This window comes from Lathamus discolor, chromosome 9 (assembly GCF_037157495.1).
Source record: "Lathamus discolor isolate bLatDis1 chromosome 9, bLatDis1.hap1, whole genome shotgun sequence".
Lineage (NCBI taxonomy): Eukaryota > Metazoa > Chordata > Aves > Psittaciformes > Psittacidae > Lathamus > Lathamus discolor.
The window spans coordinates 22442998-22468977 of NC_088892.1; the positions used below are offsets into that span (position 1 = coordinate 22442998).

At 44.6% G+C, this 25980-nt stretch overlaps 1 protein-coding gene across 1 annotated transcript; it reads right to left on the bottom strand.

The window, feature by feature from the left end:
- Positions 1-3018: 3018 nt before the first annotated feature.
- WDR44 (WD repeat domain 44) lies at positions 3019-25301 on the bottom strand. The gene is made up of 20 exons (XM_065689540.1): positions 25166-25301; positions 20462-20495; positions 17722-17796; positions 16873-17503; positions 15918-16048; positions 15730-15822; positions 14682-14818; positions 13592-13675; positions 13204-13310; positions 12072-12223; positions 10826-10964; positions 10667-10731; positions 10232-10345; positions 9492-9614; positions 9025-9216; positions 8798-8899; positions 7217-7332; positions 5720-5847; positions 4920-5051; positions 3019-4079 (listed from the first exon to the last, which is right to left on the bottom strand). Exons 1-20 carry the CDS (start codon positions 25240-25242, stop codon positions 3985-3987), a joined length of 2727 nt encoding a protein of 908 aa, XP_065545612.1. The 5' UTR covers positions 25243-25301; the 3' UTR covers positions 3019-3984.
- Positions 25302-25980: the final 679 nt, after the last annotated feature.

Consider the following 25980-nt stretch of genomic DNA (forward strand, 5'->3'; position numbering starts at 1 on the left):
CCCGCTCGGGAAGTTCCCATTTGAGCCCAAATCAGCCGTTTCCAGAGGCACCTAAATCCAAGTCCCCTTGGGCGCTCCGGGCAGGGGAATCCGCTCCCGTCACCGCCGCCACGGGGCTGCTCCGGAGCCCGGCGCCGGTTCTGCTGCTCTGCTGCTGCGCTCTGGGGTGGCAGAACATGGCGCTGCTTCCTGGGGCTGCCGAGGCTCTGCAAACCAGAGAGAGTTTGTGGCTGTGCTCCTTCGTTTTCCTCCTCTTCCCAAAGGTGGAGGAGAGCTCAAGGGAATAAAGAGCTTCAAATGTCCGGGGAGGGCCCGGGCGCATGGGGATGTGTTACATCCAGCACAAAGGCCAACTGTCAGCCGGAGCCTGCCCCAGTGAGCTCCCCTGAGCACCGATGAGCCCAAAAGTGCTTTAATGGGACGGTGAGGACGGGCACGTGGCAGAAAACTGGGATGACTGGGATGAGTGCTGGGAGCGGAGTCGCCCTTTCCTGCCCCAAAGGTGCAAGCGGGGAATAACTGAGCACCTCCTCTTCAGCCTCCTCCACCACCTGCAGCAGCCTCTTGGTCTTCCCTCCAGTAGCTGGAATGATCTACAGCCAAAGAAGATCTTCTTCCAGGTATAGTAATATTCGATGCACTGCGACACGGACTTAGCTGGAATCCATTGTGAGCAAACCAGAAGCAATCTGTAAGGGTGATGCTGGAGACAAACCCTGAAGGCACACACGTACAACACATCATCTCGCAGAGGTCTGCAGCAGCACCGGCACACGGGCAGGGGATACAGGATGGGAAAGAAACCCTCCTCTTCCGACCAGACTGGGAAGCAGAGTGGGAAGGAAGGGCGGCACATCGCACACACATCATGTCCTTGTTACTGGAATATCTCTGGGTTTGGGGGGCAGAGACCTGAGATGTTCTGTTCTAATGACACAGGAGGGTCTCTCGGGGGTACCTGCAGAAGACAACACTGCATCCTGAAGTGACTTCCTACAAAGTTAAACTCTTAACCACATCCATCGCAGGCTTCAGAGCACCTGGGCTTTGCTCCCCAACCTCTCAGGGTACCCAGCCCTGCCTGGGCTGCAGGGACCAGGGAGGAGCCACACTGGAAAGTGCAGCCAACACAGGCTAAACAGCTCTTTTGCCTCCTCCTTCCCTGAGTGGAGGGACAGCACAGCCAGCCAGGGACCTCGCATTAGACTGATGGTGGAGTCCCTCCCACTCCCCAGCAGCACTATAGCACCAAGGGTGCAGTAAAGAAGAGTATTTCTTTCCTAACATCTATTCACGCAGTTGACGCTCCTGTAAGGGCTGGAACCGTGCGTAGGGACCAGCCCTGTGACTGGAAGGGTTAGTGGCAGGTTTAGGATTTAATATCTCATAAGCCATCCAAGATAAAAGGCTCTTAATAGCATTAGACAATAACACTCCATCTTGCCCTGCCTGCACTGGGTATCTGTGAGCCCTTTCATCACCTGTAAATAGACCTAGCCCTGAGAAGCAATTCACTGTGTGATTAGCCTCAAGCAGGTGATTAATCCCAGTACTTCATCCATTGGACAGGAGCCAGCATTCCTGCACTGACCCACAGGGTCAGTAACCCAGATCCAGACACGTTTTCCAGCTGAGAAGGCAGAGCGTTTTAAGTGCCATTACACCTGCAGTGTCCCAGCTTTAGAATTCCTGTGGGATATGGATACAGCTGTAATGCTTTAATGGATTTCAAGTACCTCAGATGTGGCCTTATACTCATGTCTGCACACTTACCTGTACCTCTCCTGATAACAAAGCCAAGACCAGGCAACTCCAGGGCCACAGGTGAGGAACTCCTCCAGCAAAGCTTTTTGTGCAGCTCGTGCCTCCCATCAAGGCAATGGTCATGGTGTGTACATGGGTGATGTGGTCAGAAATCGGCGCTCAACGAAACCTTGCAGCCTCCCAGGACTTCTGGCACGCTCAGACACCCAGCTGTAACACCAGCACTGTTCCAAACACTGAGCAACCTGGTCCAGCCATGGTGCGCCTGCCCATGGCAAGAGGTTGGAGTGGATAAGCTTTAAGGTCCCTTCAACCCAAGCCCCTCTGTGACGATTCTATGAAATACCCAACCCTTTTTAGCTTAAGAAAAGAGGAGTTATGCAGCATTCATCTTCTTGAACTGCTGGCTTTAGGTCCAGACAGTAGAGAGAAGGAACCTGTAAGTGAAGTGATGGTGTTTGCACTGCACAAAGCAACTTCTTACCTTGCATTTGTCACTTAATACATAGAGCAGCTGCAGCAAACTCCAGAAATGGCTTGGATCAGCTCACAGGAATCACAGTCTCCACATACATAACCGGATACAGAAACTCATGGTTGGAGTCACAAACCATGTCTTGTGCCATCTCCACACTTCTGTCCATTTGTCATTAATTTGAGCTCCACTAAAATCTGGAGTGAGTTCAGCCCATCTCGTCTATCCAGGTACTTTCAAGCCTGAGTCAAGCTTACTCCAAGTGTGTCAACTGAAAATCACTTTATACATCAGTATGTACTGCTGCTGTTGGCTGATGATGCCCCTCTTGCAACAAGCAGCCTTTCACATTCAAGACAGTTTTACACCAAGAGCTGCTCAAATTCACTTGAGTAAAAAGAAAACCTTAGAAGAGGAGCGAGCCTCATTTCTTGCTCCTCCCTGCCTTCATTCTTCTACTCACAGATTGACTTGGGTTGGAAGTGACCTTCAAAGCCCATCTAATCCAACCTCCCTGCAATGAGCAGGGCAACCAGGTTGCCCAGAACCACATGGGAAGGAATCTTTATACACTTTGTGAGCCTCCTCCTTACGCATCCACTCGCAGTGCTCCATTCCCCATTGCTTCAGGAAGAAAACTGTCACTCAAGAAGTGCCAAGATCAGGAAAAGCAGAACTCAGGAGTTAACCAGTGCTGCAAGGTCAATGATCTGAGAAACAGGTCAAAACCACTCACACAAAAGGCAAATTTATGAATCAAAACGGAAAAGAAGCAACAGTTTCCAAGTGTGTGACCAAGTTTAATGATACATCTGTTCTGAACCACTCGACCATCAATAACATTGCGTGGGTCCCGATGCCCAGAATGTTACTTCATTGGTGTTTTATATGAATATTTACAAAGACTTTCAAAATTCAGTGGCACAAAACAAACGAGAACAACTTAAAAGTTTAAGCTACAATGCTTAAAAAATGTAAACAGTTTATTTTACATACTTGTAAAATAGAAGAACTTTCTAATGCAGCTCAATTTTACCTGGAAGGTGACTATATCCTGGTGCCCGTGAAGAAGGAATGAGAGAATTCTTTACACAAGTATTGTGCTCCAGTGTGCAAAAAATCAGAGATAAGAAAGGAACCCAAAGTCCACGACAATTAAAAGACAACAAAAAAAAAAAAAAAAAAAGAAGAGGTTTTCCACGTCCGGAAGTTGAGAAATTTATAAAAACATTTACACACGTTGCTGACCCATCACAAACTCCCAGAACTTAAACCTGGCAACAACAGCGACTACAGATTCAACATCCCATCCAATGGAATCTTGTGCGAACAGCAGACCAGAGCGTTCCCCCGGCCTTCCCTTCCCATCCCTGACATCTAGTGGCCACTGGCACCGCCGGAATCCTTTTGATACCTGTTCAAATGAGTGCATGTATCCAAGACACGTGTGCTCCTGTGCAGAAACGCGTGCAGGCTCACAAGGCCAGTGCAGAACAACTGCTCATAGAACGTTTAGAGTCTGATGTTTGGCAGAACTATTCTTAGCCATTCCTCTCTATTCTAAAGCCCAGGTGTTAAAGGCAGACGCTGCTTTCCCAGGATTCAATATTTGAGTAGCCTTAAAAGAAAGATTTAAAAAGAACTCAGCCTGTAACACTATTATATTAGATACTCTGCTTTGCCCGCATTATTTCTGGGGGTGAATCCCACAGTACCATAGCTTTGTGCTGTCAGTTGCAGAACAACTAAGATACGTATTTCTTTTTGTTAATGAAGACTTTGATTGCTCCGGTGAAGTCGGCTGATAAAAGCACTTCCGTGTGATCTGTCTTCAAAGCTCCTTAAGGAGGAAAGGGAATGAACTGTTAGTTCATCTAAAAAAATGTATTAGAAGATCAAGCTCTCATTAGAAGCTAAGCTCTCGCTGTGACACCTTCCCTCCTTTATCACATTCCTGTTATCCAGCCAATGCTTCAAGGAACATCTGCACCTCTTGGAAGGGGAACTTGTGTTAGAGGGCTGGAGCCAGGCTGAGAGAGCTGGGCTGGTTCAGCCTGGAGAAGAGAAAGCTCCTGAAGGGGAGACCTGAGAGCAGCTCCAGTGCCTAAAAAGGGACTACAAAAAACTTGGAGAGGAGCTTTGGACAAGGGCCTGTAGGGACAGGCCAAGGGGAATGACTTGAACCTGCCCGAGGGGAGACTGAGCTGAGCTCTTAGGCAGAAGCTCTTCCCTGGGAGGGTGCTGAGGCGCTGGCACAGGGTGCCCAGAGAAGCTGTGGCTGCCCCATCCCTGGCAGTGCTCAAGGCCAGGCTGGACACAGGGGCTTGGAGCAAGCTGCTCCAGTGGAAGGGGTCCCTGCCCGGGGCAGGGGTTGGAGCTGGGTGAGCTTTAAGGTCCCTTTCAACCCAAACCAGGCCGGGATTCTATGCTGGTAGAACTCAACTTCCTAGCAGCTCAAATGCAGAAAGAATCCTAAAGTACAGAGGACAACAGCTCTGCTCCTCACTTCACATTCTCTCAGGTTTTAAGAGCACAGCAGTTATCAAAATGATTAACTGCTAAGGTAGGAATATAGATCCATGCCACTGCAAGGCCTTTTCTTAAGAACCCCCCTCCCCAAATTAATAATCCTTTCCTCCTCATGCCATGGCATCAGGCAGAGCTCATCTCAAACACCTACCAGAGGGTATGGGGTCTGACGTTTCAGAATCTTCTCCCTTACTTTCAGCTTCTTGCTTCTCTGAAGTTTCCAGTGCCACCATCAAACCAGGATTGGGAGCAAAAATCGCCGATGTGACCACTGCATTGTGAGCTTCAGAGAGAAAACCCAACTTTGGTTACCTGGCTGCAAGGAGCTGTTATACAAGAACAGCAGGCACCCATTTCAGTAACTATCCAAGGGTCTCAGTGCTGCTGGCACCAGGTAAGCTCGTCATTCAGAAACTGCCATTGGTTTATAAGCTTGGGGAGCTCAGAAGTTCCTCCAATTATTAACTGGTAATAAAAGCCCAAAATTAACTGGTAAGGGATCTGAAAGATGTTTAATATAAACACAGCCCCAAAACTTGTGTGTGTGCAGATGAGTTGCTCCTTCTTTGCATTGCTTTCAGTCACTTTCCCATAAAGGACCTAAGGATCAATCTTTACACTTACACAAGCAAGCTCTGCCAGCACAATGTTCTTACTGCTCTTACTCAGTTTTGATGGCAGAACCTGACTGAAGTTCTCTCACTGAAAGTGGACATGTTCTTGGCTGCTCTGTCTCTTGCCATCCCAAGCATGCATCTGCAGAGTTTCTTGTGGACAAGGTTTTCTGAGAGGCCACTTACTGAAAACCCACCAATTCCAATGCGTCTTCCTGACAATCTGTTCAAACTAAATGAACAGCACCGCTGAGCAAACGAAAGGAGAATATAAAAAGACTTCATTTTTGAAATCATGAGAGCTTTGATAAAACACAGATCAAAAATTGCTTCTTACCTTTAATGCCTTCCCAGAAGTCATTACGGTCTCTCCTTACAGATGTGAACTTGCTCAAGTCATGGTATGTACTCCAGATATAAACGTATTTATCTTCTGAACCACTTACAATGTAGGTAAAGTCATGGCTATAGAGTCAAAGAAGGAAAACCATTACTTCTCTTAGCTGTTCAAGCACCCACTACAGCAGCTCTCCAGATGACGTGCAGCTTTACAAGTGCAATCAGGCCAAGGTCCCCATTCAAACTGATGCTTTATTTTAGTGACTGCAACTCAAAAAAAATCTGAAAATATAAAAAACCACTTAAATGTGTGTGCATGCAAGTGCCTCAGGCTCTCCTGCTGGGAGGAAAAGGTAGTTCTCATGAAGAGCACACAGAAGCTGTTCTCCTGCAGCTTCTGGCACTGAAGAGCAACATGAAAATGGCATCACCTTGAAGAACAATTTGTATCTGAGTCTGGAACCTGTGTGAGCACCAGACTGTGCAACAGGAACTGCTACCAACAGTCATGGGCAAAACAATCCACAGAGGTGGAAGAAGAAAGACATTCAACAAGATTGTAACTAAATGACTGTATAACGCACACTGACAGAGACCCAACCACCCCTGCAAATCCACTCTGGATTTACCTACCGTGTGAGTATGCCCCATAGCTAAACTCTACCCCAACTGTGCTACAGCTCTGTCAGTAGAAACAACTCAATTTTGGAAGTTTATCTTGAGCAGGGGGCTGGACAAGATGACTTCCAGAGGTCCCATCCAACCTCGGCCATCCTGGGAAATAATGGATCAGCCTTAAAGAGGCTTTCAAAGGTCATCAAGATTAAACTTGGCATTATTCCTTAAGCACTGCTGCCCCCCTCTGTTCAAACAGACACCCAAGCATTTTTCCCCTTTGGCTTCTGCAAGGCTCAAAGAGAGAATAGAACAAACATTCTTCTCCCTCTACTCCCCCTCTTTTACTACTTTAAACCCCGGTATTCCCATGGCAGTCACAGGAACAGACTCAAACTCAGGAAAGCATCTTAGGCTGGCATAGAAAAAGAGGAAAGAATTCCCACTCAGATCTGCAGGCTGTTTCCTGAGACTGATGATGCACGGGCAGTGACCAACAGCCTTGGGTAGCACTTGCGTGACCCACACATCTGCAGCAATACCTGACAAAACTAAGGAAATGAAACCTGTTTATCATGGAGGAAAGAAATGATGCAGTGTTCCAGCCCCATCTGTTCTAGGAGAGTTCCTGCATTTACAGCGGCAGTAATGGACACACATTGTGCCGTCCACACAAAAGGACTCAGTCCTTCACAGAAGCATCCTGCTAGCAGGCAGCTCTGTCATTCCTGACCACAGCCTTCAGTCACCTTTGTACTCTGAGCCAAGTGACGTTTCAGAGGCTCAGTTTCATACCAGGGTAAACAGATTAAGCAAAAACCTCTGTACTTCAGCCACAGCACTTCCCAAAGGCAACAACTCCATTGTTATATTGTCTTACCTAAAGCTAGCTTTGATTTGGCTGCTGCTGTTGACATAACCTTTGTATTTCATAGACAAAGACAGATCTCTCAGGTCATACAATCTGATCCTGGAATCATTTGATGTCACTAGTATCTGGAAAAGAGAGAAAATTTAGGAGTGGAAACCACGGGCATGGCCAAGAAGGAGCTCATTCAGAGTCAGAATTCAGTTCTTCTGAATCAAAAAAGTGACACACGCAAAGAATACCCCCAAAGCAGCAGAAAGATTAGGCAATGACAGTTTTCTTTCTTATTTTCTGTCAATGGACAGAACACAAGTTCACTGTCAAGATTACCCCGCTTGGTCTGAACCAGAACAGCTGCTCTTTACTGAAGTAAAACGTGGGCCCAAAGAACAGCCATCAATTTGCAAAGGCTATTTTTGAGCACATTCCACAATAATGCAGCAGAGCAGCTTTCTAGTGAGGTAAATTCCTGCCGAGTTGTGACCTATCACTCATGAAGCACAAAACAGAGGCCATTATCTGCTACATACATGAACTGGGCTTTTCTTGGTCCATGCCAGCATGCTTCCTATTCTTATGTTTCAGATCAGAAGCTTTAATGTACTTGTAAGGAACAGAGAAGTCCCTGAAAAGGGTTGTCAAAATGTGTAAGGGCATTGAGCTGATGAGCCCTTTCATGGTACCTTAGAAGTAGAGCAGACTGTAGGTTAGCAGCGAGCCTCAATATGCTGCTAGAAGGGAATAGCAGAGTAGTAGTCAAATACTGAACCCCACTTATCTGATCCTTCATGCAACAAAGTTGGAGAAGTCTTGGACCACCATGACATTACAGATCTTCCTGCTTGTTTTCAGAAGAGTTCATGCTGAGCTGTGTTTTATTACGCCATCTAACACGCCAACACACTTCTGAGGCAAACTCAAAGGCACTACTGAGTTCTGAATCTTCTGCATGTTTTAGGGATTCAGTGATTTCTCTGACGTTGCTCAGAGTACAATACAGCTGATAGCAGCTGGTGATCTGCTACTGTGATAGACCCAGCTGTCGATTTCACATCACCCCTGAAACTTTATATACAAGAGAGAAACTCTCCAGCTACAGGTTGTGAGCTTAACATTCAACAGCATGTTCTTTGTATGATGAGAATTTGAGCCTTCCACAAGACTTCAGTTTAAACTGAAGCTAAACAGAATGACTGACTCTGAAATACACTTGTTTGGATAACAGCTTCTGAGCTTTCAGCATCTTTTCAGCTTCTGTATGAAGTATACTCCCAAATGAGTATTAAATTTGAGAGGTTACTTATGCCAAAGAAATTTTCACTGAAAGCCATCTGTGAAGATTTTGTCACATTTACATTAATCAGAACATAATGTTACTTAAAGTCATGTATTTTACCACTACTTAGTATTGTATTAGCCTAAATCCGCAAAGAGCAGTGCTTATTTTAGTAATGTTAAAAGACTTCTTAGTCTTCAGTCGTGTTAAAAGATTTAAGTCAGTGACAACAAGCAAGACTTAACACAAACTTCTTCAGCATTAAATATAAATACCAGACTTCAGAACTGAGCTGAAGCTTCCCTGAAAGTCAGTACCTTATTTTCTCCAGGCAAGGGTTCAATGCCCGTAATTTTCCTTCCAACTCTGTTTCGGCCCCTGGTAGAGCGCACGTGTATTTGTGTATGGTACTTCAAGTGCTGAAAAGGTATTTGAAATAATTGTGAAAACAAGTTTTAAAATGCTTGTTTCTTGATATTTCTATAAGCATTTGAAATCCGTTGGTTATTTAACATTAAAAAATACAGTCTCCAAAAGGTTTTACCTCAGTGTCATAGAAGATGCATCTCCCATCGTATGTGCCTATGACTGCATATTTGCCATTCTGACAGAAGTTGGCAGCTGTAATCAATTTTGTCTGCCCATCTACTTCATTCCATAATGCCACCTTCTTGTCAGGAATGTTCCAGAGCCGGAGCTTCCCATCCAATGAACCACTTAAGAAGTACCTGTCATCCTGAGAGGAGACACTACATTAATCTCTGCTTGCACTTCAAGTATGCCTGCCTTCCTTAAAGCCTTCCCGCTCCATTGCCAAAGAGCTTCTCTCCAGAATCTCCCACATAGGAGCTCTCAAAGGAGTTGATTATAATGTTTAAGACTGAAAGGACAATATAAAACCTACTGGTAAATGGAGTTCCATTTCTCACAGATGTTTTACAAGATTACACACACTGGTGAGGACTCTTACAAATTCTGCCTTCTGAGAAGAAAGAGGCCAACTGTGCTTACCCTTGGATGGAATGCTATAGCAGTGACAAAGTCTATGTGCTGGAAACAGCAGAGACATTCTCTTCTTGATATGTGCCATAATCTGACAGTTTTGTCCATAGAAGAAGAAAGCAAGAAGTAATTCTGTGAAACAAAAGCATTCCATGGTTACTAACAGATACAAGTAACAGGAAACACAGAAGCAATCTGATTGGTAAAACCTCACCAACTTCCCTCTTGCCATGAAATTCAACATTTCATCCTTTCAGATAAAATGTTACTGATTGTTTTCCTTAGGATCCCTACACTGATGCTCACAGAAGATCTTCTGGAAGAATCTCACTGGAAATGAACACTTGGAAAGTAGTTAAAGTATTCAGAGAAGAAAAAGCACAACAGGCTTCAGAGAAGGGGTGAGAGTCTCTCCTGCCTAAGATCCTTCAGCCAGAGAGCCAGAGTGTGTTCTTCAAATTTCAACTGTATTCCAATGAGGGGAATTAAGTGAGTAAGTTTTATGTGAAACAGTTTGAAAGCTGAGCACGAGGCAATTCTCTAATTTTAAGATAATCTATTCAGCAACTTTAGAATGTGTCCGCTTTGACTATTTCAGGCAGAATACGTGTTGCCTCCACAAAGGAGGCAACTCCTCTTAACTTCAATGACTGTTTCATGTTGTTTAGCTGTATGGCTCCAATGGCAATTAATAAAGGAAAACAATAAAAACACACAAGAGCTGCACAGTCTGTATTAAGGTGCCTTACTTTAGACCAAGAAAGATCAAGAAGATCTGCTGTATGCCCTTTGTATTTGCAAAACGGTCGTTGCCGAAACGGGGCATTTTTATCATCTGGGTCTTCATCAACTCCACTGCAAATCTATCAGAGAAATGGACAGAAACATTACAAAATGATGAGCTGGAAAGTTAACAACAGGCAGTTACTGCTTACCAAAGGTACTGGGCCAGTAACAATGTGAAGAACAATTCTTATGACTCTAAAATAACCCTGCACTAATAAACGACCCCAGTAAACTTCAACACAATGGGCTGTGAAATATCTTGAAATTGACTGAAGGTGTCTATTGATAAAACAGTTTGTCTCTGCCTCAAAAAGACAAGCCAAGAACTCTTTAATGTGTGTTTGGATAAAGCAACAGTGAAGATCTGGCTTTACAGAACACGTATGTAATGCACATACCCCTGCATCGGTATCAGACTTGGAAGAATTCAGACTCTCTTGAGATGGAGAGGGAGAGACACGGCCTAGAATATAGACAGAAAAAACATGATCAACTTTAAGTTCCCCAAATCCTACTATTTCTAGAAGTTTAGAGCTCCAGGGATGCATGAAAGATACCTTCTGTATTGTACTTCATCCGCATGTTGTTGAAATAGTCAAAAGCATTCTTTAAAACCCATATTCTTACTACATTGTCCTGTCCTGCAGATGCAAGTAATCGACCACAGTGAGAAAACTTCATTGTCCAGACAGCACCCTGTCAAAACAGAGAGGCCATTAACCTAAAGTGCCTTTTTCCATACCAAAAAGCCTTTCTAGAACACTTGAGGAGACTGAAGACATATACAAGATGCTACAATTAAATTGTAGATGAAAACACTGGAAAGTGGTTGCTAAGGCTGGTGGACTGTGCAAAAAGAGTCTGAAAGGAACAGCCCCAGGGCAGATGACCGCAGTGTTCTACATTAAAACCAGCACAGTGGGTGACAGCCAGCCAGGGCTCCAAGTGACTTACAACCTGCTGTTTGCTTGGTAGAACTGGCAAGTATTTGTGGCTGCACTTGGAAGTTAGCACAAGCTGTGCTAACACTATTTTTCCAAGTACAATTGCGCTTGGTTACATCAATTCTGGCAGCCAAAATGAGCATTACATCTATTGGTTAAATTCAGAACTGGCACAAGGATTTTGCAAGGCCTGTGAAGAAAACAATTCTTCCATTGCAAAGTCTGAAGAGTCAGCAGTCAACAGAGCACAGCACCACACAAGTAGTATTCCACTTCTTCCTATTATAATGGAGAGTCATTAGGCGTCAAACCACCAACCCAGGGTCCTTTTGGGATATTTTTGATGAATTTTCCAGGTTTAAGAAATCAAATACTGGCATGACAGAAACTAACACAGATAGATTACCAATAGCACTGGAAACTTCAATTATGGGTGACAAGCTTGAAAGCTCTGGTCATCAACCTGGCTGCTGTCATTGTCTTCAGCATAACACCTGCAGCTGGGGGACTGTTTCAATTGGTGCCAGACAGTTGGTAGTGGAACATTGCTTATTTCAACCTAAATTTGGAACTGAAGGAACGAAAACTATGAGTATCACTCATACCAAAACTCTTCAAGGAAAAGCTCTAGAGAATCCCTGAATCCCGAGTATCTACAGATTCTTTTTCTCCTGAAAATGTGATCAAACCAGCCAAAATTTAATTTCTTGCCAGAATATTACTTTCCAGAATGAAACTGCTCATCAAGAACAAAAAAACCTGACAGTCATTTCTGGAGGTCATCAAGTAGATGGAAACTAAAAGTTGAATCTCAGGGTGAAGAGATTCAGTAAAACCACAGATGAAATTTGAGACCTACCATGTGCTCTCCACTGAGATCCTGAACAACTTTAATCTGTTCAAAATCATAAGGTCCCTTGAAGCCATGTGCTGCTTTGAACTTAACAGGTCTCGTATACGGCATCCCTTCATCATCACTGGAAGAGGGATCATCTTGATCTGTATGGAAGACTAAGAGGAACACAAATTCAGCAGTACATACACATTTTATCTACTGGTAAGCATTTGCCAATACTTTTTCGTAGCAGATTAGTCTTGAATTAGCAATTTTTCCCAGGCAATTTTAAGCTCTTAAAGCAAAACAAGAGTACTGTTGTGTCAAGGTCTAAAAATACATCTACACTGATTTGACGTTGCAGTGAATCCAGACACTGAACACTCAAAGTAAGAGCTGCTATCCATTTTTGTTCTGCCCCTTTCTTTGCACCCCTCTGGCATTCAGCAGATGTTGCACTAAGTGATTTCTGTCAGTTTAATGTGTGCTGAAAACGACTGTATTGGTTTCTTCTGACTGAAGAGGCTGAAAGGGCCTGGTCAGCTGCCCACAAAGCGTAACAATTACAAAAGAGCGGGGGCAAACAGCCAGTGGCAATGCAAGATGCTAAAGTGCAGCACTTCTATGGCACTCGGCTCAGGCTGTGGTTAGCCTGGCTTACTGCAGTACTAGCAGTCTACCTGAAGGAAATATTGATGAAACAAGAGGAGAATTCAGTTGTAGTCGGGAAATCTAACAGCAGCTCAAAGCTATATGAGAACTCTAACGGTGGCACTGATTGTCAAAACCAATCTGATTTTATCGAAATAATGAAGACAACCCCCACTTCTACCTCTGCTGCAACAACTTCCCCCCAAAAAAATTACATTTTGATATGCAGGCAGATTTCTAATAGCACAAGAAAAATGAGAGTATTCAACTGGTTTAGCTGAAAAGGTCTTTCAACTATTATTTTACAAGAATCATTTCTTGTAATCTGCTGGTCTCAAAATCCCTAAGCTACAAGCTTTAACTCTAAAAAGCCACATCAACAACTGTACAGTGGTAGAATAAGCAGTGTATGTCCCTCAGCCAGCTCTGAGCCCTAGAAGCCCTCAGACAAAGAGATTATCCTATTAAAAATACATGTCCATATAAAAGAATCAGTGTCACTTACCTTCATCTCGAACGCTCTTCACTTTATTGACAGCACGTTCACCGTACTCCTCAGCAAGGTGTTTTGCTCGCTTTACAGACTTGCCAAGGAACTTCTTCAGCTGGGTCCTTAAAAAGCAAAGGCACTTTTTCAACACAACACTGGTAAATTCTCATTTGTTGCTATTATGAATCAATAGTTTGGATTTGAAATGCAGTATTATCTCGTTCCATTACTGCTTCTCAAAACAAGCAGGAAACCTTCAGTTCAACTGCAGAGCAATGGGCTTATGTAAATGCAGGTATCACTTGAATTTAAAAGTTAACTTGTTCACAGGTCAGAAGTGGAGCTTCAGCTTGGAAAAACAAAGCCTGCCTTTTCTTTGTAGGGACATGAAATAGCATCTTACGTTTTCTGTTTTAATCTCCCTCCATCGGAGTCAGTTTGCTGGGTCTGCATTTTGTCTTCATCATCAGACTGTGCTGCATCGTTACTAGGAAATACAGAAGTGATTGTTTAATATGAAATCAGAATGAATCTGAAGTGAATGAAACACCAGTGAAGTAGGATCGGCATTTTAGGATCCATATTTATTCTTTCATGCAACACACTGGAAACACATGGAGGTGATGTGAATCAATAAAACAGATCTCACAATTTTTAGGCATCCTGATACTAAAACTGTACTCACTCTCCAGAGGCCAAAGATATATTAGCCCCTTCCACAGACTGCAAACTTCAGCTTTCTGTGATGCTTTGAAAGCTAAGAGCAAATTACATCGCAGTACTAGGAACTGGTAACATGCCACCGTGTTCTCAAACCTTGCTTTCCGTAGATCAAATACATTAATAGTGGCTCATTCTGAACAGAAGTTCATCTACGGAGGAGCACAGCTCTACACAAGCGAGCTCTTCAGTGATAATTCAGCAATGCAAAACCCCTAAAGATTGTCTGATGTATAAATTCACATAAATCCAGGCCTTTGAAATCAACATCTAGACTGCCACAATTCCCTGATCACTAAGAAACTGTATTTTTCTATCAAAGTTAACAAGAAGACACAGGTTTAAACACTGGAAGGGCTAAAGCTCTGTTGAGAACAGGGAAACCTCAAAGCAGCCAGCTATACTGATGACAACAGATCTTCAGAGGACCAAAGTCTACTAATTTAAACACTGAAAAAGCTACAGAAGGTGACAGCACAAACATGTATTGCTTGGATATAAGCTGTGTTTAATTCAGTACAGAAATGACACCATGCAGCACACCAGGTGCTAACTGCAGTTCAGCTGCATTTTCGGACATGCCTTTCAAGTGCCAGCAATACCTTCAACTTTTAGTCAAAATAATTCAATAAACAGCCTACTTCAGAGAGAGCTGGGAGTTAGCACTCAAATTAGAGAGATGGATCAGGACTCTGGCACAAGAGCAGCCTCCACATATGCAAAAACTATGACAGCAACAGTATCAAAGAGGTGAAAGCTACCATCATTCATACCTGACATATTCTTTCGTTCTCCTCATGATATGCAAAGTTAGAGGATTGATGCCTGTTGGCAACTTCTCTTCTGCCAAACTCAGGGGTATTTCTTCACCTGTATCGAGGTTTTTTATCATCACACTTGCTAGAATTTCCTATGGAAAAGAAAATATGAAATCAAGATGACCTGATTAGACGCAAGAATCATCTGACCTTACAAATTAGTTATCCTAATGGGAAATTCTGTAGCTCGCTGTATAGTTATTTTACAAGGACTAAGTTTAAGTTAGGAGAGCTTTAGTGTGTTAGCACCAAGATTAGTAACCACTATACAGAGACGAACAATTACATGTCACCACAAGCTTCAATTCCATAAATCAGAGCTGCAGCTACAGAGACATCAGCCATCGCCTGACACCTTCCATGCTAATGTCAAACACGTAATTACATGAGACTGAACTCTTTTCCTTTCAGATATTCTAACAGCTGAAGTTTAAGTTCAGTCAAAGACAACCTTTACCTACAGAAAAAACAGCATTTAGACCTAACTAGTATTACATGAAGGAAAAGGGGTTTTTGGACCATCTCATGAACATACACATCTGTTCAGCGATAGTTAAAGCAGCTATATACAGATAAACACAAGACTGGCAGCAGCCTGATAACTTCATCAGATTAATGGAATTTATTAACTGAAGAAACTGGTTTTTAACGTTGGGAAAATAATTCTTCTATTGCTGACTCCTTCCCCTTTTAGATAACTGACAAAACGTCAAGTTGGCTGTGTTCCCTCTCACTAACACCTTGTAAAGTGCTTGCACAGCAAGAAACACAAACTCAGAGCATTTCAGATCTATTACAGCTCACACTTCCAAACACTAATATCACCTATGACTCAGGGCCCACAAAGTGGACAAGGCCAGCATGCCAGCACTCCTGGGTGCACCCTTGGTCACAGAATGCAGTGGTTCAGAGCATAGTGATGTGAGACTACTCCAATTCATTCCACAGACTGGAAAAAGGAGCATAGGAGAATGTACCGTACATAGACCACATGCATTAGTACCTCATCTGTGAGCTCTCTTCCAGAATTAGACCTGGGTCTTTGTGGTCCAAGTACTTCATTTGCTGTTTGGCCATCGGCTGCTTTCCCATTTTCCTGAAGTTTTGCAGACATAGAACAGGTTATCTCTGTTGTAACACTACAGTAATAGCCAATGTTACAGTTCTCGAACTGAGAACCATTTCCAATACCTGTGCAGTGACGATTTTATCTCCACTAGTTGCACTTGCCAGGTCCAAAGAAGGTTGAGAATCTTTTGGCACTCCCTCTGTCACTGTATTCGGAGTTAGAAGATCACCAGCTGAGAAGTGCTCTCGAGACACTGGAAAGAAAAATCACATTAGAGGCAAGAGCATAATGACGCCATAGGCTACAGAGTGTCAGAGTCCTAACAACACCCTTACAACCCGAACACCCTTGCTGACAAGTGTGAGTATATTTTAAACATCAAATGCCACCAAATCTGCCTTATCAATTATGTGTTTCACCCATAGGTGGAGGCACAGGCACGATTTCATGCCTAGTCCTCTGAAGTTTCATTAACTTCTTTTTTTTAAAGGTAATTTACTTTAACTAACCCACGACTACTCATTTTTGCTACATCTGACTTGTGTTTCTATGCAGCTGAAGATTGAAAACATTTTATTTTGAGTACTTTAACCTGCCAGAGGGGAGACTGAGATGAGCTCCTAGGCAGAAGCTCTTCCCTGGGAGGGTGCTGAGGCGCTGGCACAGGGTGCCCAGAGAAGCTGTGGCTGCCCCATCCCTGGCAGTGCTCAAGGCCAGGTTGGACACAGGGGCTTGGAGCAAGCTGCTCCAGTGGAAGGGGTCCCTGCCCGTGGCAGGGGGTGGAGCTGGAGGAGCTTTAAGGTCTCTCCCAACCCAAAACATACTGTGATTCCATGATTCTATACTTAGCTACTTTGGTAGGAAGTGTTAGTTTACCAGAGTCTATGAATTAGGAACAGTTGGAATGCAAAAGGGTATTTCTCCACTGTAAAAAGCTAAGACTGTGGAAGAATTATTTTTTTCCCTATCATTTACATATCAACTAAACTAAAATCACAAGATCGAATGATTCTTCACTCGAAACACAAAAATAGTAACCATGCAGATAACGAAGCCCATCTAAAATAGAACACTTGCCTTCCAAGCCAGGTTTTTGCACTTCAAAATCCAGCTCACTCTTCTTCTTCCGTGGTGGTGGGGCTGGCCGGGCAGGTGGAGGTGGCCTCGGCGGGGGGACATTTGTCGGAGGTGGTGGCCGGGCTGGGACAGGCTTCTTTGTGCTGGCAACTATGTCAGGCTCTACAGTGAGCTGCCGTGGGGGCTTTGCTGGAGGAATTTCTTCTGTTGTAGAAAGGTCTTTGGTCGATAAATCTGAAGCCACTTGTTCTAAAGTACTGGCCTCTTTCTTGTCTGTTAAGTCCTCATTTTTGGGTGCTTCTTTCTCTGCTTCAGTTTCATCCATTTTATGGTCAGTTGCATTTGTTACTTTTGTTAGTTTAGGAGTTTCCTGTTTCTCAGAAGCAAACAAAGGCTTCCCAGACTCTAACTCAGTGTCCTTGCACACACTCTGATATACCAGTTCTCCAGGGTCTTCTTGTAATGGTATTTTAGTAGCTAATACTTCTGGAATACTATTAATGATACCTGCTCCAGAAATCCAAGCATTTGCATCTGAACTTGGAACGCTTAGATCTTTTCCTCTAGGATCTAAAGAATCATCATCTAGCTGTTGTGCCTTCTGGCTTTCTTCTATAATACTGTCGATAATCTAAAGAAACAAACCCAAAGCATTCCACTATTAAACAGCAGCCACCTCTAGCATGCACTCACCAGTCAGCTTGGTTTTCACCCTTCAGATGAACATTCTTACTAACAATAAGGACAAATTCTGATCTATGAAAATGTCAAGATGAAGACTGATTGTTCAATTATTTAATATTTCTAGTGCGATGCTGGAAGCATAAAGCATCGCCGTTAAACACTAACCTCTTTTGAATCATCTTGTTTCATTTCTTGGACAAAGGTTTCATTTCCAGTTTTGTGTATCTTGCTGTCCACATCCTACGGGAAAGAGACATAAGATGATGGTAGTTCTTCAGTAAGACCCAACAAAAATACAGCTACAACACATACCATAAAGGGCAAGACTTCAGCTGCATTTGTACACATTGTGCTGTCACAGATGTTTGAACTGCAATGTACAGTCCAGGTGGGGAGTATTTCACATCTCCATGCACAGAAAGCCTGAACACTACTAAACAAAAAAGCAGGTCAAAAGGTTTCAACCTCAACTAAACTCAAATTGATCTTCTAGGATATTATAGTACTGCTGTAAAGTCAGCTTCAAGTTGAGGAAGTGTAGTTTCGAGACGTGCAAGCAACACCAACACTTTGGCACATCCTACCAGACAAAGAATTAATGAAAACAATTTGCTAAAGGTGGCTTTGTGTGCCAAAATAATGTAGAAAATACCCTTTTAATAGTTCTAAGTCTTGTTTTATTTAAACAAACAAACCCCACAAACCCCATAGTTAAGGCAGGCAGCCCTAGGAATCAGGAATATTAGGTTACAATTTGGGCATGTCAAGCATCTCAAAACAGAGACAACTCAGAAATGTGTCCAGTCAGGTTATGACTATACCCAAGAATGGAGACTGCACATGATCTCTGAGGAACTTGTTCCACTCTTTGACCATCCTGCACAGGCTATTTGGTGACCAAAGCTGCAGACTAAAGCCTCTAATTGCCCCACAAACGAAAAAACTACTCACAACTGAGTCAGAATTAAGTCACCGAGCTGGAAACATTAAGAAAAACCAAACATCTCAACTCAAATCTTAAGGCCAGGTTGGATGGGGTTTACAGCAACCCGCTCTAGTGGAAGGTGTCCCTGCCCATGGCAGGGGGTTGGAACTGGATGGACTTTAAGCTCCCTTTCAACCCAAACCAGGCTGCAATTCTATGATGAGCTGATTCCCTGAGATGAGATACAAAACTGCTGTTCTACTCCTCCTTCCTGTCTACAGACCCAGAACTCTGCTGCTGAAGTCAGCAGTCCTCAAGTGTTAAAGCCCCCAAAAGTTGGCTGTTACCATTATGAGCTATTTTTGTTAGGCTATTAATTTAATTCTGCTTCTACAGCTTTGGATACATAGAAGACACCTCATCTCCATAGGAAACAGGTATTTTAAATGACTTCCCCATATTTTCCTGGACTACAAACAAGATTCAGAGTGACTGCCTAGGACAGACAGCTAAGAAATTTCTCCTTAGGTTCTTCTTAGACACTCACCTAATCAAAGAGAATCTTGATACCATACTAACATATTATGTTTGGAGAAAACCACACAGCTTTTACAGACATCCATCCTGGAGTTCTGACCTCAAGAAACAGCATTATCGAGCATGTGTTAATAGAATAGTTCTTCCTCTCTCTCCACTCCCCCCCTCTCCTTCCATACAGTTTCTCTGTTCTAAACCCAAGTTCTCTTTTGCTTTAGCACTAAAATCTCCCTTCAGAGGCGTGAGGACTCAAACCCTTTAGTGCAATCAGTGCCTACAGAGGCCATTATATTAATTTCTAATTCTGTTGACACAAACCTCACACACCTCTTAAACTTTGGACTGGGAAAATATTTCTTGTTCATTCCAAGACAAACGATACCATTAGTCACACATTCACCGAACTGATATTGTACCAAGAAGAGAAGCAACTCCTTTTTCCACCTTCAGAAACTCAGCTTGGAACAAGTGACTTAAATGCATACTTAAAAAAACCCCAAACCCCCCTACAAGCAACATGCAGAACTCCATAGCCAATAATTCAATGAAGACACTAAAGTTAGCTTTGAAATTCACTGATCGCAGCAAATTTAATAAGAACGACAGGGCACTATTTTGTGAAAGGCCTACACATATTGTACTTAACCACTGAAGGGACATTAAACAGAACATGAAATAGGGGCTAAGTCTCTGTTCCATATGAGATACCATAAGATATCGCTGCAAAAAGATTCTTGATTCAGAGCAGAGTGCTGCTGACAAACTAGAAACACCCTTTTGACCAGGATTTCCCAACCCTTTAAGGATGGAATGTCAAGCCTTCTTTACTCTATGACAATGTGTTGCACAGCATCACCTTTGTCCCTTCTGAGCACAGGAAATGAGCGGCTGCTGTACAAGGTTCCAACTCCTCACCTATTAGATGTGGGCCAGCCTCAGCTGCACTGTCACCATGCACAGATGCAGCATACCAAGTACCTGTGTGGGATGCGGCAGCACTGTCTCATTAAGTTAAATATAGTGTTTTATCTTCACATAACCTCGAGGGGAGGCTTTGGAAGTACAAACCCTAAGGTTTTTCTTATTTTGAAGACAGAAGAGAGCAAAGTCAAGTATTTCATATAAATAACCAACATCCAAATGCTGCAGAGACTTGCTTACTACTCACAAACCACTTGAAAGAGTGCAGTCTAGTAACTGAGTCAATTCAATTCCACTTATACATTCCAGAATAAAATTAGCTTCAAGACATGCTAACATACCCTAAATAAAGGTAAAGTTCAAGGAACTTCAAGAGGCATAAGCACAATTGCTACCTACAACAAGGAAAGCCTGTAATTTCCCATCTGCAGATGTTAGGTCTCCCACAGCACATCCACTTTAAGTAGAAATGCTCAGCACTGGGTTCAGCAACAAGCATATGATTGATTTTAAGAAACTCACCTTCACTACATGGGATCCAACTTTTGATAGTGACCTGTTAGAAAGAGAATATAAGACTTAGGTAGAGTGCAAAGGAAAAAGATCTCTGGACAATAAGGTTCATCTTAAACAGCCTGACATACAGTCTTGCTCTACAACAAGTGTTGACTTGATATTTCAAACAAGCAACAAAGGGTAAGTTTCTCATACCACTCCTTTACTCAAGAACAGTTGAATACCCAGCTGTGTCTACAACACATAGATCCACAGCTTCCACGGTCCCTGGAAGTTTCCCCAGCAGAACCTTCTACAAATCCTGTTTCCATCACCCTTTCCTAATAAAATGATGCTATTCAAAACACATTTAAAAACAGTTTAAAATTGGCATGTAAAAGGAGGCACAGGGTAGACATAAAAGAAGCCAAAGCCCTCAGAAATCAGAAGTACCAATGCTCTAGCGGCTTGTAAACCAAGTGCCTGAGCCCTGATCTACACAGTCAACACTATCACAGCCATTCTGACCTTCAGACTCACGCAAGTGGAAGGTATTGCTTCTAATCATGACATTCAGAATAAACATCAGTATTTACATTACAACAGGAGGGAACTAGTTTTCCACTACTTCCCAAAATACATCCTGGGAAAGAGAATACGCAGTGGTATCCACTCACACACAAGCCCTCGTGTCACTAATTACATGAAAGAACAAGGTGTCCTAAGGGAACAGTATCAAATAATTACTGCTCCTCAGGTCACCGCTCACTCTAAGCGGTGAACAGTCAACTCTCCCTATATCCTGAACTTATATTTTCCATGAGCTCGGCAGAATTCTACAAGATATTCAAATATTGAGTCACGCTGACCGCAGGGCCTTACATAGAGGTAAGTTGAAAGGTTGGGCCACAAGATCTTCTGAGGTTCCTTCCACACCAGGATGCTCCAGTAACAGAGGTGACAGAGCTCGCAGCTGTAGAATATAACAGTGCTGGGAGCTCGGTATTGCACACATACACCTCTGATGCTGAGATGAAGTTTTGTCACTGAAGCTTTTGAAACAGTGCAAAGCGGCTACAAGTGTTTGGCAGTAACACCACCTTCAGATCAGTTCATAACAAAGCCAGTAAGTTTAGTGTCTTGCTGAGACTATTTGAGCTCTGTGTTTACAAGCCCCAGCGCTCCCTTATTCATGTTGAGCCGCTGCTTCTGTGCTCTTCCATTTAGAAAGACAGATACAGAACAAGTTTTGTAACTGCAGCCTCTTGTAACTGAACTTCCCTCTGGAATGGTCTTGCCTTCCTGAAGTTACCAGCTTTCTTCAGTCCCCAGTTTTACTTTAAGGCCACTGGCTTTACAGATGCAGTATCTGAACTGCTTCCATTTTAAAAAAGAATATATATGGTGGCTGAAGTGTCTGAAGATATTTGTATGAAGGTCAGTCAAACCTTGATTTTGCTTTGAAAGTTCTGTAGCTTTGCAGGGTTATCAGGCAGAACATGGAGACTGACATATGCCACAAAAAAACTTGAGTCAAAACCTGAATTTTGGTGCCTGGTATTACTGTTTAGTTAATAGTGGGATTTTTAAGTTGGTAACCATAGAGCTTGTAAACCACATTCACATGGAATACTTCTCACTTCAGTTTTCTTACATGACACCACTGTAACAGCAGTTTAACAGAGGAGGGGCTCAAGGTTATCTCCAAATATTAAACAAAACTCAAAGTAAAATCCCATTTCACCTGCACAAACACAACCTGATGCCTTGTCAAGCTCAAGCCAAATAAACCCATTGAAGAACTTATTTTAACTACTATTTATTTATTCAGCTGTCCAATCCATGCTCACCCTGCCCACTCTAGGAAGCTGCCATTCCCACTATCAGGTAGCTCCAGCCCAGTACCTATTTGAACTAAGCTTCACGTTTTCAACTATCATATGTCAAATAAACCATTCAGCCCTTCAAAACCTCCCCCAGTGACAGGATTGCCTTGGTCAGACCCAGGACCACACTGCCAACTCTCCCAGGAGATGATGCACGCTGTTACCGTGCTGCCAGGAAGGAGGTGCGAGGTGTACACAGAGCAGCAGCACACTGCACAGCACACACAGGTTCAGCCACCAGCCCAGGAAGGGCATTTCCTGCTGTCCCCCCGCTTGCACATGACGTGTTCTCTCTATAACCTGTGGCTGGCCTGGAAGCTACAATTACTCTTGCTGCAGCCCTCTGTGGCAGCCCACACCTTCCAAACCACAAGGATTCACTACTGCAATGCCCTGTTCAGGCTGCCCTTGGGAAGCTAACTCAGAAACAAGTCTGCAGTCTCTACAGCAGTATCACCAACACTTCACACTCCATCAGTCGGCTGCCAAGATCAGTTTTGCATGTTGCCTGAAGCACGCACAGAAAGAAAAGTTGTACTAAGCATGTCCCATGTGTCAACAGGGCACAACTTAACACCACCAAGCTTCCTACAGAGAGAAAAACTAGATTCTTCAGGAAAAGCATGGAAGTAGCTTCAAACAGACAGGACTGCTGAAGTTAGAATTCAAGAACTGCGATGAAGGTACTAGAGGATAGTCCTCATGATCTACACCGTATCTCAAATCCAGTGCCTTTTCAGTAGAATTGCATGTAAAAGGCAAGATCTACCATAGCAGTGCAGCATACAGGCCTAGCCAGAAGAGACACTGTGGTCTCCAAATATGTGGTTTAAACGCGCTTCACTTCATGGATCCAGGAGAGCGACCTCAGCCCACTACTACCTGCAAGAAACATTTTGTAATGAGTTCTGTGATGTCTGCTACTTAATTCTTAGAGAACACCAGTTATATGTGCACTTGAGCAGGCAGATGTGGTGCTTTTCTTGAGATGGGCTTAAGCATCAGTGCCTATTGATTACTGTGGGAATTAGGAGCTTACATCCAACTTGCAAACTCCACTCCTGCACAGCAGGAAACAAGAAAACAAATCAACAACAAAGAAGTCATCAGGTTACACAAACAGCTGAATTTGTCAGCACTTATTAAACTTCCCCACATGCAACTCAGGCTGCAGGGAAGCTACAGACTCCACATTTTTAATGAGGGCAAATGTATCTACACCACTTTGTGAAACTAGCTACAGCATATGCTGCCAAAAAGGATTCCCAAGGGGTTTTACCAATAATCATCAGAACGCAAGGAAATGCCTCCAGGTGCAGAAGGCAACATGAACTTGTTTTCAGTTGTTCTTTCTTCCATGAGAATGTTTTGACTTGATTCGTGGGTCCCAACTCAACGTCAAGTGCTTACAAGTGCTTGGGTCTCGAAAGGACAACTGACAACCCTGCTTCTGAGAAGCATCTAACATAGATGTGAAATTAGCTCTGAAGAAATCTCAAAGCTTATTTAAGAGAAAATGCTCTCCACATTGTCAGCACAGATTCAAGAGCAGACTAAATTCCAGATTCAGTACCTGCACTGCAAACTAAGCCCTCTGAGACCACCCCCTTACCTGACTCAGCCTGACAGAACTCTGTTAACTGGAGTCAGTGATGTATCCTCAGAGGTTATGGAAGAGCAATAGAAAAGTTAAAAGCATCTTTCACTTTAATTTCTAGTGAGTGACTTCATATTACCAAGTTCTGCTTAGGTACATGTGGTGGAAACCTGCACAGTCAGGACATGAGCATGTCTGGCTGGACAAATCCATCACCCTTCTCCTGTCCCCATCCTGCCAGGTTCCAGCTGTTTAACCTGTTGGGGTAGCTTTTGTTGTTCCTAGTTTTCAGCTCTTTTCAATGACTTTGAGTTAAAGCTACTCATAGGAGAGTTTCCTAACTGCTAGTGCCAGGGCAAGGCAAGCAGTGGGAGCAGAACCTCATTCCTACACGAGCACTGTTAATGTGCTCACCACACCTCGCAGAGCCATACTCTGGGCTGTGTTTTTCACCAGGCTATGTAAAAACCTAAGTTCAGAAGAGCTTTTGTACAGGATGCGTAGATGAGAAGGAAAGATCCAGGCTTTCTTCTGTTGTAGGCATCCAGTGACCACTGACAGATTAAAACAAGCCCTTATTCAATTATTAAAGCTTCGAATGGATGGAGCCCACAATCCATATCTTATTGCTTTCTGGACAAGCTACATGAAACCCTACCCGACAAGGTCAAGCAATGGATTGGTTTGGTCCAGACAACACGAAAACAGAACCGATACAAGCCAGAACCTGCTCAGCACAAAGCCAGACACAGATACGTACAATTTAAAAGGAGGGAGCGCACTTGGCCAACATCAACAGGGTTGTGATACCGAAAACCTGAGGTAACCGCTGCTCAAACCGTGCACAGAGCCATACCCTGCACGAACAGCCCCAGCATCAGATCAACACCATGAAAACCAAGGGAGGGAGCAGGCTGGGAGCAGCTCCGCACACCGCTGCAGCCTGTTGCTGGAGAAGCTCACGCCCTCTCCCTTTTCCCTCAGAGAACCTGCTGTTGTGTGGTACTCACGGGTCACCTCCGCCCGCCTTAACCCCAAACGCAGCCTGCCCGAGGACGCGACCTCACCCGCAGCCTCTGCGGCCCTCCCCAGCACACCCAGACCCGCTCCGCTTCCCCGCATCCCCGCCCGCCCCAGGCCGCCGGCAGCGCGCTGCGGGCCGCGGGCCCGGGCGGCAGGGATGAGAGCCCCACTCCGTCCCCACAGGAGGCGGCGGTGGCGGGGGGGGGCCGCGGCGGTGGCACTCACGGCACGGGGGGCGCGGCGGGCGGGTGCACGTCCTCGGGCGCGTCGTAGAACTCCTCGGTGTCGCTGTCGGAGGCCATGGCGGGCGCGGGGCGGCCGCCGCCTCGGCGGGCACGACGGGCGGGGCGCGCGCGGGGGCCGCGCCGGTCTCGCGAGAGCGGCGCCGGGCCCCGCCCCGTGCCGGGCGGAAGTGAGGGGGGAACGGGAGGGGCGCGGCCCGGGACGTCCGGGCGCCAGGCGGCTACCGGGGGCTCCGAGGGCACAGGCGGAAGTGGAGACGAGCGCGACACAGCGCCCCCTGCGGGCCAGAGCGCCCCCGTGCAGCCCAGTGCGGAGAAGCGGCTCGAACCTGCCCGAGGGGAGACTGAGCTGAGCTCTTAGGCAGAAGCTCTTCCCTGGGAGGGTGCTGAGGCGCTGGCACAGGGTGCCCAGAGAAGCTGTGGCTGCCCCATCCCTGGCAGTGCTCAAGGCCAGGTTGGACACAGGGGCTTGGAGCAAGCTGCTCCAGTGGAAGGGGTCCCTGCCCTGCCCGGGGCAGGGGCTGGAGGAGCTCTGAGGTCCCTTCCACCCGAACTGCTCTGTGATGGTCTCTATGATGAGGTTGTGTGAATGGGCTGCTAAGTCCTCAGGCTCACTCCCAAAATCGCCTCTGAGCCAATTGTCCCAAAAGCCAAAGCCATGCGAGTGAGGAGATCATAGACCAACCCCCCGAGGGATGGCAGGCTCTCTGGCACGGGGGATAGTGCAGTCGCCAGGATTTTCTAACATAAAATCATCCACAACCCAATCACCTGAATCACTTGAATTACTTTCTGGCT

Coding starts and splice junctions, on each gene's coding strand:
- WDR44 (XM_065689540.1), bottom strand. CDS start 25,242: ATGGCCTCCGACAGCGACACCGAGGAGTTCTACGACGCGCCCGAGGAC. Junction 12,224..13,203: donor GAAGAGCGTTCGAGATGAAG/GTAAGTGACACT, acceptor TGTTCCTCTTAG/TCTTCCATACAGATCAAGAT. Junction 10,732..10,825: donor GATGAAGTACAATACAGAAG/GTATCTTTCATG, acceptor TCTATATTCTAG/GCCGTGTCTCTCCCTCTCCA.